The 11,200-nt window shown below is 41.0% G+C and overlaps 1 protein-coding gene across 1 annotated transcript in view; it reads right to left on the reverse strand.

Annotated features, from left to right (window-relative positions):
* The window catches only part of LOC133655336 (inactive ubiquitin carboxyl-terminal hydrolase 54-like), a 54,946-nt gene extending 44,144 nt beyond the window's left edge, over positions 1 to 10,802 (reverse strand). The window contains exons 1-5 of the mRNA XM_062055376.1: positions 10,739 to 10,802; positions 10,469 to 10,692; positions 7,669 to 7,782; positions 5,977 to 6,059; positions 5,327 to 5,432 (exon numbers count right to left, since the gene is read on the reverse strand). Coding sequence (XP_061911360.1) covers positions 5,327 to 5,432; positions 5,977 to 6,059; positions 7,669 to 7,782; positions 10,469 to 10,692; positions 10,739 to 10,802 — 591 coding nt within the window. The remainder of the gene's footprint in view (positions 1 to 5,326; positions 5,433 to 5,976; positions 6,060 to 7,668; positions 7,783 to 10,468; positions 10,693 to 10,738) is intronic.
* Between the last annotated feature and the right edge of the window lie 398 nt (positions 10,803 to 11,200).

Consider the following 11,200-nt stretch of genomic DNA (forward strand, 5'->3'; position numbering starts at 1 on the left):
GTCTCTGATTGGTGTTCAGGACGCTCACCTGTTTCCCGAGCACTAATCAGAGGCATTATTTAAGCCTGCCTTTGCCGGTCAGTCCTATCGCTTGTCTCTAGTCTATGCTAAGTGGTAGCCTTAGCTTCGAGTGCCATCGGCATGGATCTACCCGCTTTACCCAGAGAGGAGCCTCTTTGTGGGGACACTTTGGCAGCGGCGTGTGGACGCGTGATGCCAACATGGATCTACCCGCTTTACCCAGAGAGGAGCCTCTTTGTGGGGACACTTTGGCAGCAGCGTGTGGACGCGTGATGCCAACATGGATCTACCCGCTTTACCCAGAGAGGAGCCTCTTTGTGGGGACACTTTGGCAGCAGCGTGTGGACGCGTGATGCCAACATGGATCTACCCGCTTTACCCAGAGAGGAGCCTCTTTGTGGGGACACTTTGGCAGCAGCGTGTGGACGCGTGATGCCAACATGGATCTACCCGCTTTACCCAGGCGGCAACACAACACAACACACAGCAACCTTCGTTCGCTCGTCCTTATTCTCACTCCCCTCCTGACGCCATACCTATCCACGTTCCAGAACCCACATTTTTTATTTATGCAAAGCGTTGCGCCGCGCTCTCTCCAACACGGCGAGGACAAGTCCGAAAAAAATGCTTACGGTTCAAGAAAGCGTTGGAGGAAAGTGAGGTGAAATGCAAATGAGCTGCTGCTGATGATGTAACGCACCGCATGTAAGGAAAGCAGACGCCATAAAGCCATCTGTGAGGATCTTATATAATGGCCACAATTATTATTACATCCATATTAGGAACTCTTTTGTTCCTAATACAGACGAGTGGTGTGTACATAAAAATGTTGCTAATGGTAGTGTGTGTGTGTGTGTGTGTGTGTGTGTGTTCTTTTATTTCTACCCTTCTGGAGACGTCAACATGGAAAAGTAGCTTCCATATGAGGAGGTGTGACATAAATCATGGTCCCAATACGGAAAACCATTGCATCTAATAGAGAGCCACATACTAGAGTTCCGGACAAGCTAACCTCCTCCAACCTCCGAGGACAAAGCTACAAACAATGGGAGACCGGGCTTTCTGCTCCGCCGCTCCCAGTCTGTGGAACGCTGTCCCTGACCACCTGAGGGCACCACAGACTGTGGATGCTTTTAAAAAAGGCTTAAAAACCCTTGTTTTAAAAAAAAAAAAGCCTTGTTTTAGATAGTCCGAAAAACACGGTAAAGTTCACTTGTTTGCTCTTTTAGTCCACTTTTTTTATGTTTTTTGGGGGGTAATAGTATTTTTGCAATGTGCCGCCGGCCGCTAAAAAATTAGCGGCGGGCCGCAAATGGCCCCTGGGCTGCACTATGGACACATCTGTGCTAATTGAATGACATCCATGCAGGTAAACACCACAAGGAGAAAAAAAAAAGGATTATAAGTGCACTTTATAGTCCGAAAAATATGGTATGTATGTATGTCTATATATATATATATACATATATATACGTATATGTATATATATATATATATATATATATATATATATATATATATATATATATATATATATATATATATATATATATATATATATATATATATATATATATATATATATATATATATATATATATATATATATATGTATGTATATATATATATATATATATATATATATATATATATATATATATATATATATATATATATATATATATATATATATATATATATATATATATATATACCATATTTTTTGGACTATGTGTATATATATATATATATATATATATATATATATATATATATATATATATATATATATTCCGTTCCGGACAAGCTAACCTCCTCCAACCTCCGAGGACAAAGCTACAAACAATGGGAGACCGGGCTTTCTGCTCCGCCGCTCCCAGTCTGTGGAACGCTCTCCCTGACCACCTGAGGGCACCACAGACTGTGGATGCTTTTAAAAAAAGGCTTAAAAACACTCCTTTTAAAAAAAATAATGCATACTAGTTCTAGCTATTAGGCTGTTCTAGTTTTTATTTTTATTATGTTTTTATTTGTTTTTTTAATACACTGTAGCACTCTGAGGTTGTTTGCTCAATGTAAAGTGCTTTTTACAAATAACATCTATTATTATTATTATTATTATTATTATTAGAGTCTGTGAACATTGCTCCAAAGTCAGGATTTTTAGTTGATTTAATGTGCATACAAAAGCAAACATTGACAGGTGCAAAGGCAGCAATATATGATGAATTGAGACGGCAGCTAAAGAAGGACTTCCCTATTCGTCCCCGAAAAAACCCGCCAGGTGAACAGCTGATTTTACGACGTCCGGTGCTGACGTAAGACAACCCGCGTCCCATACGTGACTGTAGGATGAACTATGGTACTAAGACTAGAGTGGCCATTAACAGTTAGCTTCTACAGCTGGGTTGCCCAAAGTGCGGCACAGGAGCCATTTGTGGTCCCTGACTCCTTTGTCATCTGTGGTCCCTGACTCCTTTGTCATCTGTGGTCCCTGACTCCTTTGTCATCTGTGGTCCCTGACTCCTTTGTCATCTGGGGTCCCTGACTCCTTTGTCATCTGTGGTGCCTGACTCCTTTGTCATCTGTGGTCCCTGACTCCTTTGTCATCTGTGGTGCCTGACTCCTTTGTCATCTGTGGTCCCTGACTCCTTTGTCATCTGTGGCCCCTGACTCCTTTGTCATCTGTGGTCCCTGACTGACTCCTTTGTCATCTGGGGTCCCTGACTCCTTTGTCATCTGTGGTCCCTGACTCCTTTGTCATCTGTGGTCCCTGACTCCTTTGTCATCTGTGGTCCCTGACTGACTCCTTTGTCATCTGTGGTCCCTGACTCCTTTGTCATCTGTGGTGCCTGACTCCTTTGTCATCTGTGGCCCCTGACTCCTTTGTCATCTGTGGTCCCTGACTCCTTTGTCATCTGTGGTCCCTGACTCCTTTGTCATCTGTGGTCCCTGACTCCTTTGTCATCTGTGGTCCCTGACTCCTTTGTCATCTGTGGCCCCTGACTCCTTTGTCATCTGTGGTCCCTGACTCCTTTGTCATCTGTGGTCCCTGACTCCTTTGTCATCTGGGGTCCCTGACTGACTCCTTTGTCATCTGTGGTCCCTGACTCCTTTGTCATCTGTGGTCCCTGACTCCTTTGTCATCTGTGGTCCCTGACTCCTTTGTCATCTGTGGTCCCTGACTCCTTTGTCATCTGTGGTCCCTGACTGACTCCTTTGTCATCTGTGGTCCCTGACTCCTTTGTCATCTGTGGTCTCTGACTCCTTTGTCATCTGTGGTCCCTGACTCCTTTGTCATCTGTGGTCCCTGACTCCTTTGTCATCTGTGGTCCCTGACTCCTTTGTCATCTGTGGTCCCTGACTCCTTTGTCATCTGTGGTCCCTGACTCCTTTGTCATCTGTGGTCCCTGACTCCTTTGTCATCTGTGGTCCCTGACTCCTTTGTCATCTGTGGTCCCTGACTCCTTTGTCATCTGTGGTCCCTGACTCCTTTGTCATCTGTGGTCCCTGACTCCTTTGTCATCTGTGGTCCATGACTCCTTTGTCATCTGTGGTCCCTGACTCCTTTGTCATCTGTGGTCCCTGACTCCTTTGTCATCTGTGGTCCCTGACTCCTTTGTCATCTGTGGTCCCTGACTCCTTTGTCACCTGTGGTCCCTGACTCCTTTGTCATCTGTGGTCCCTGACTCCTTTGTCATCTGTGGTCCCTGACTCCTTTGTCATCTGTGGTCCATGACTCCTTTGTCATCTGTGGTCCCTGACTCCTTTGTCATCTGTGGTCCCTGACTCCTTTGTCATCTGTGGTCCCTGACTCCTTTGTCATCTGTGGTCCCTGACTCCTTTGTCATCTGTGGTCCCTGACTCCTTTGTCATCTGTGGTCCCTGACTCCTTTGTCATCTGTGGTCCCTGACTCCTTTGTCATCTGTGGTCCCTGACTCCTTTGTCATCTGTGGTCCCTGACTCCTTTGTCATCTGTGGCCCCTGACTCCTTTGTCATCTGTGGTCCCTGACTCCTTTGTCATCTGTGGTCCCTGACTCCTTTGTCATCTGTGGTCCCTGACTCCTTTGTCATCTGTGGTCCCTGACTCCTTTGTCATCTGTGGTCCCTGACTCCTTTGTCATCTGTGGCCCCTGACTCCTTTGTCATCGGCCTTAAGCACATTACAAAAAACTAAAAATTGAGATCTCCTTTGTGGTGGTGAAATCTATCAAAATGAGGGTGGTCCCAAAAAGGAGGGATTTTTCAAATTGACTGTGTGTCGGTTTCAAAAGTGATCCCCCTCTGGTCAACATATGAAATAACAAGTGTGTGTAAGAAATTGAAATGTGCCCCCTTTGGCCAAAATGTATTTAAAAAAAATTAATAAATATGTATATAGAGACATACTGTAATAACTTGAAGTAAATAATGATGATTAAAAACCAAGTACTAACAAAAAAGTAAAAAATTAAAAATAAATAACTAAAAGCAGCATTTTTCTCACAATGTCGACTTTTTTCTTATAAAGTTTGGAACAATTTCTCATATTCTTTCTGTTTCTGTAATATTGCAACACTTTCTCGTAAAATTCTTACTTTTTTTACTTTATTTGTCATATAAAATTCAGATTTTTGTCACAATATTGCCATTTTTTTTGTTGTTCTTGTAAAATGGTGACATATTTTGACTTTTTTCATAATTTTGCCGAGTAAAATTTCGATTATTATTATTATATTGCCAACATTTGAAAGTTTTCTTATGAAATTGTGACTTTTGTCGAGTAAAATTCCAACTGTTATCATAATATTGCAGACATGTTCCGTTTTTTTCTTGTAAAAGTTTGACTCGCGTTGAGTAAAATGACGACTCTTTTCATTGAATTGCCAACATTTTAAGCTTTTCTTGTAAAATTGCGACTGTTATTGAGTAAAATTCCAACTTTTATCATAATAATGCACAAATGTTCCGTTTTTCTTGTAAAAGTTTGACTTGCGTTGAGTAAAATTACAACTTTTATTATAATCCTGCCAAAATTCTAAGTTTTTCTTGTGAAATTGTGAACTTTTTCTTGTGAAATTCCAACTCATTTTTCACAACAAGCTTTTTATATTTGCATAGTATGTATATATTATTAATGTTGTAAATACACATCTTTATATATCTAGAAAGGCTGGTCCTAAAGAGGTAGGCATTTTTCTCAGGTCTCAAGAAGGTAAGAAATACAAGAATGTGTGTGTGTGTGTGTGTGTGTGTGTGTGTGTGTGTGTGTGTGTGTGTGTGTGTGTGTGTGTGTGTGTGTGTGTGTGTGTGTGTAGTCTTACAGGACAGTTGCGGAGGTCTCCCATGTTGCTGGCGTTGCGCAGAAGTTCCCCAAACATGTCCGGCGTAGCCTTTTCTCTGACCTCTAGCATCCTCACTGCCTGGTTACTGCAGCAGAACACACACACACACACACACACACACACACACACACACACACACACACACACACACACACACACACACACACACACACACACACACACACACACACACACATAAACACACACAAACACACACACACACACACACACACACACACACACACATAAACACACACAAACACACACACAGGTTTTAAAACACACTCAAAGTTAGTTTTTGCCTCATCCCTCACTTAAAGCGTGAATAATGCACTATTGTCCTGGTAAGTCAGAAAGAGCAAGAGATGATACAGTATTATGCTGCCTATGCGTTAAAGGGTAAAAATAGCTACCACAGCTACTCGGACACAGCGCCCCCTAGCGCCCCATTCCCCCGCCCCCTTATACTTTGTAAGTGGAGGTAGTAACCCCATCTTCCCTTAATGGACCACTTCCGTATTTCATTGACCTGCACCAACCGCTACCTGGACACGTGCGCTTCCTCTGGTGCGTTAACTTGAGCATGTGTGTGTGTGTGTGTGTGTGTGTGTGTTTGCATGTTTTCTTACCACAGGGACGTGGTGGAGATGTAGTGCACCATCTGAATGAAGGGCAGCGGGTCCGACGTGGCTCCGCAGCTGTTGCAAACACACTGCAAGCACAAACCCACGCGTCACATCCAGTACATTGACTTATAGAAGTGTGTGTGTGTGTGTGTGTGTGTGTGTGTGTGTGTGTGTGTGTTCTTGTATTTCTACCCTTCTTGAGACATCAACAAGAACAAGTAGCTTCCATATGAGGAGGTGTGAACAAGGGATGACATAAATCATGGTCCCAATACGGAAAACCATTGCATCTAATAGAGAATGTCTCATTTGCACCCCTGGTGGTGAAATCTATCAAAATGAGGGTGGTAACAAAAAGGAGGGATTTTTCAAATTGACTGTGTGTCGCTTTTAAAAGTGCTCCCCCTCTGGTCAACATATGAAATAACAAGTGTGTGTAAGAAATTGAAATGCGCCCCCTTTGACCAAAATTAATAAAAAAATAAATATGTAGATAAAGACATACTGTAATAACTTGAAGTAAATAATGAAGATTAAAAACCAATTACAAACAAAAAAAATCAACAACAAAAAATGAACTAAAAGCTTACCTTTTTTATATTTGCATAGTATGTATATATTATGTTGTAAATACACATCTTTATATATCTAGAAAGGGTGGCCCTAAAGAGGTAGGCATTTTTCTCAGGTCTCAAGAAGGTAACAAATATAAGAAAGCGTATGTGTGTGTTCTTGTATTTCTACCATTCTTGAGACATCAACAAGGAAAAGTAGCTTCCATATGAGGAGGTGTGAACAAGTGATGACATAAATCATGGTCCCAATACAGAAAACCATTGCATCGAACAGAGAGCCAAATACTAGAGTCTGTGAACATTGCTCCAAAGTCGGGATTTTTTTTGTTGATGTCATGTGCATACAAAAGTAAACATTGACAGGTGCAAAGGCAGCAATATATGATAAAACAAGACGGCAGCTAAAGAAGGACTTCCCTATTCGTCCCCGAAAAAACCCGCCAGGTGAACAGCTGATTTTACCACTTCCGGTGCTGACGTAAGACAACCCGCGTCCCATACGTGACCGTAGGATGAACTACGGTACTAAGACTAGAGTGGCCGTTAATGAGGGTGGTCCCAAAAAGGAGGGATTTTTCTAATTGACTGTGTCCGTCCATCCATCCATCCATTTTCTACCGCTTATTCCCTTCGGGGTCGCGGGGGCGCTGGAGCCTATCTCAGCTACAATCGGGCGGAAGGCGGGGTACACCCTGGACAAGTCGCTACCTCATTGCAGGTGTCGCTTTTAAAAGTGCTCCCCCTCTGGTCAACATATGACATAACAAGTGTGTGTCAAAATTTGAACTGCTCCCCCTTTGGCCCAAATTAATTTAAAAAAATTAAATAAATATATATATAGAGACATACTGTAATAACTTGAAAAAAATTATGAAGATTAAAAACCAATTACAAATAAAAAATAAAAACAATTAACTAAAAGCTTAACTTTTTTATATTTGCATAGTATGTATGTATTATTAATGTTGTAAATGCACATCTTTATATATCTAGAAAGGCTGGTCCTAAAGAGGTAGGCATTTTTCTCAGGTCTCAAGAAGGTAACAAATACAAGATTGTGTGTGTGTGTGTGTGTGTGTGTGTGTGTGTTTGTGTGTGTGTGTGTGTGTGTGTGTGTCACCTGTTCAAACAGAGTCATGGCAAACTTCTGGTGTGGGATGCAGTGTTTGGCCGTGCAGATGTCCTCTCGGCTCTCAGCGCTGATGTGGAAGTGGATGCGCATCAGAAGGTTTTCCTGAAATGACAAACGTGGAAGTGAGTTCATTTGTGCGAAAAGCGAACAGTGTACGAAGGTGTGTGTGTGTGTGTGTGTGTGTGTGTGCGTGTGTGTGTGTGTGTGTGTGTGAGTGAGACAGTTCCTCTCAGTTGATGTAAGCGCTGCGTCTCTATGACGACCCACCTGACCGAGCACTTTCATGACATCACATGCGACACACACAGGGGAGGAGAAGGGGGTTAAAGGTCACATATTATTTTCACCCAATTTTAAGTCGGTGTCACAAAAGTGTTGCATAAAAGTGTGTTTGCTTGCAAATTTCGCCTTGATGTTGACATTTAAAAGTGCTTTTAGTAAGCACTACTGGGAACACGATGTTTAGTGTGTATTGTTAGACATTATTGTCACACATACAGCAAAGGTGTCCAAAGTGCGGCCCGCAGCTAATAGTTTACCGGCCCGCCACACATTCTGCAAAAATTGCAAAATTGATAGTATTGCAAAAATTAAAAAAAACATTTAAAAAAGTGGAATGAGGTGAAATCTAAGGAGAAAAAGTTGCAATGTTGACACAAAGCTGCCATGCAGGCTTTTTAAAATTCTTTTGTCTTTCTTTCTTTTTCTTTTTTTTGCCATTGCTAAAAAAAAAGACAAAAAATCAATGTTATAATGAATTATTGACCTATTCAAGGCTCCAATTACTTTAAAAATGTCACTTTAAAATGTTTTATGTGGAAAAAATTTTGCATGTATTGTGTGGTTGCCATATAAAAACATCAAAGTTTTTTTTTGACAAAAGAGCATAAAAACAAACAAAATAATAGTTGTAACATAAAATGGACAAATATATCTGAAGTTGATCTCGTAACTTAAGTGTTGAAAGTTAAAAAAAACTCATAAAAATGTATCACTTTATGAGTGGGGGACCTTTTGGATCCCAAACATATTTAGTGGGATTTTATTAATATTTTCACTGATTTCTCGAAAATATTAAAGAATAAAAATCAATGGTGTCCTGCATTATTGATCTTTTAGAGCTCTAATTACTAAATACTGCATATTTCCAGTTTTGCTATAAAAAACAAAGTTGTCTTTGACAGTAAAGGCTTTTTTTAAAAAACTTTTTATCAACCTGAAGTTGATATAGAGATTTACTGCAAGCGTTAAATAAAAAAATAAAATAATAATTTGACTTATTTTTAACGTTTTAATGACTGAGACCCTTTATTTATGGTCCCCGGGAGCCTTGTATATATATTTAAAAAATCCATATATTTTGTTATGAAAATGAAAAATATCAAAATGGCCCCCGCATGCTTAAATTTTTCCGTGTGCGGCCCTCAGTGGAAAAAGTTTGGACACCCCTGATATACATTCTACAACAGGGGTGTCCAAACTTTTTCCCGCTGAGGGCCGCACACTAAAAAAATCAAAGCATACGGGGGCCATTTTGATATTTTTCATATATAGATTTTTTTTTTTTTTTAACCTTTAGGGCTCCCCTTAAGTTTGGACAATTTTTTATTAGTTTTAAGAAAACAGTTTTATTTAATGCTAAAATCTGTACTCCAGTGGTTATCAAAGTTTCCCAGCAAGTCCCACCTCAGAAAACACTTGCCTCTCCAAGTGTCACCATAATGGCCAACATTACAATTCAGTAGCATAGTAGGCCTAAGTATTCATTGAAAACAAGGCAGAGGTTTTATTTACAAGTAGATTTAATATTTTGGCCACTGTACATTACACACAGTTTGAACAGTAACACTGGGTTTTTGAATATAGGAAAATAAAACACTGTACATTAATCCATTTTTTTTACCATGAATTGATTAACATGAACCCCGACTTAAACAAGTTGAAAAACGTATTGGGGTGTTACCATTTAGTGGTACAGAATATGTACTGTACTGTGCAATCTACTAAAAAAGTCTCAATCAATCAATCAAGTGATTTTTTTAAACCTTTAGGGCTTTCCCTTAAGTTTGGACAATTTTTTATTAATTTTAAGAATTTTTTAAAATTCAATGCTAAAATCTCTACTCCAGTGCCACCACAATGACCAACTTTAAATAGTAGGCTTAAGTATTCATTAAAAACAAGGCAGAGGTTTTATTTACAAGTAGATTTAATATTTTGGCCACTGTGAAATTACACACAGTTTGAACAGTAACACTGGGTTTTTGAATATAGGGAAAATAAGGACAAAAGCTGTCTTTGATCCTACCAAGAAGAAGGCTTGTAAAACTCCACTGTGTAGGATGGGAAGCGACATGAAGGTGTTCTGTTTCTTTGATGTATTGTAATCCACAGAAAGATTGTGTCTTGACCCGAGATCTACAAAGCGGAGAGAAAGCAGGACCTGCCCAAGCTCCAGGCACCTTTTCTTTGAACTGTTTTGTAACAAAGGCGATGGCTGCTTACGACCCCCCTCCCTTAGAAACAGCTGTTGCCATGTAATCAGGGAAAGTCCAAATCTTTCGTCAGAGCGTGGTGGAGACTGTACAGTCCAGACGTTTCTCCTCAATTGAGCCAAATGCAATTCCATCTCTGTTTAATTCCTTGCTTCTTGTCTTGTTTAATAGATGTCATCAGTGTTTGAACCTGACACATAGTACTTATTTTTTAATGTTCTGCTGATCACAAAATTATTTTTGCATTAAATCCAACTAAATTTGAGCTCCCGGGGCCTTTGATTGTGACTCACAAAGCACTCGGCGGCGTCGTCCATGATGCCGAGCTGGAAACGCTGCTCGTCCTGGAAGGTCTTGGCCAGGGCGCTGCGCAGCGCGTCCGACGGCAGCACGCGCTCGCTGCTGAACTGGAACTGGGCGAAGATGCTCTGCAAAGCACACAGAATGCTTCTGGTTATATTACGCCGTCCACGGTCATGTGTACAGAGCTCCGTGGAAAGCGGCGTGCTTAGCTCGGCTGTTTTTTGGCCCAGCGAAGCGTGAAGCAGAAGGCGAGGAACAACCTGTCAAAGTGCTGAGCAACAAATGCGAGGGAAGCTCGCAGTGGGCCTCCATGGCAGACGCCATCAATAATACAAGGCCATGTGCCTTGGGCGCTTTTTTTGCTCTCCGACAACAACAATCTTCAAAGTGCTTTGTGGCGGCAAAATGAAAACCAACGCAAACTGTTGCAGAGGGAAAAAGTGTGTTTTGAGGGCAACACACACACAAACACACACACTCACAGACCCACAGTCGTGCAACAGCCTTTACACCAGGGCTGCCCAAACTCAAGGGCCACAGCCTTTCAAAACAAACGATGCGGGGGCCATTTTTGCAGTGTTCACTTTCAAAACCAGGACGACTAGAAAATGCAATTTTGGTAGAAATGTTCTTCTTTCTTCTTCTCTCCAGGCTGGTACTTCATGACAATATTGATTAACAATAAGAAAGTGTGTGAGAAGGCAGAGATACCAAACACATTA

The sequence above is a fragment of the Entelurus aequoreus genome, linkage group LG08 (genome assembly GCF_033978785.1).
Source record: "Entelurus aequoreus isolate RoL-2023_Sb linkage group LG08, RoL_Eaeq_v1.1, whole genome shotgun sequence".
NCBI classification, from domain to species: Eukaryota; Metazoa; Chordata; class Actinopteri; order Syngnathiformes; family Syngnathidae; genus Entelurus; species Entelurus aequoreus.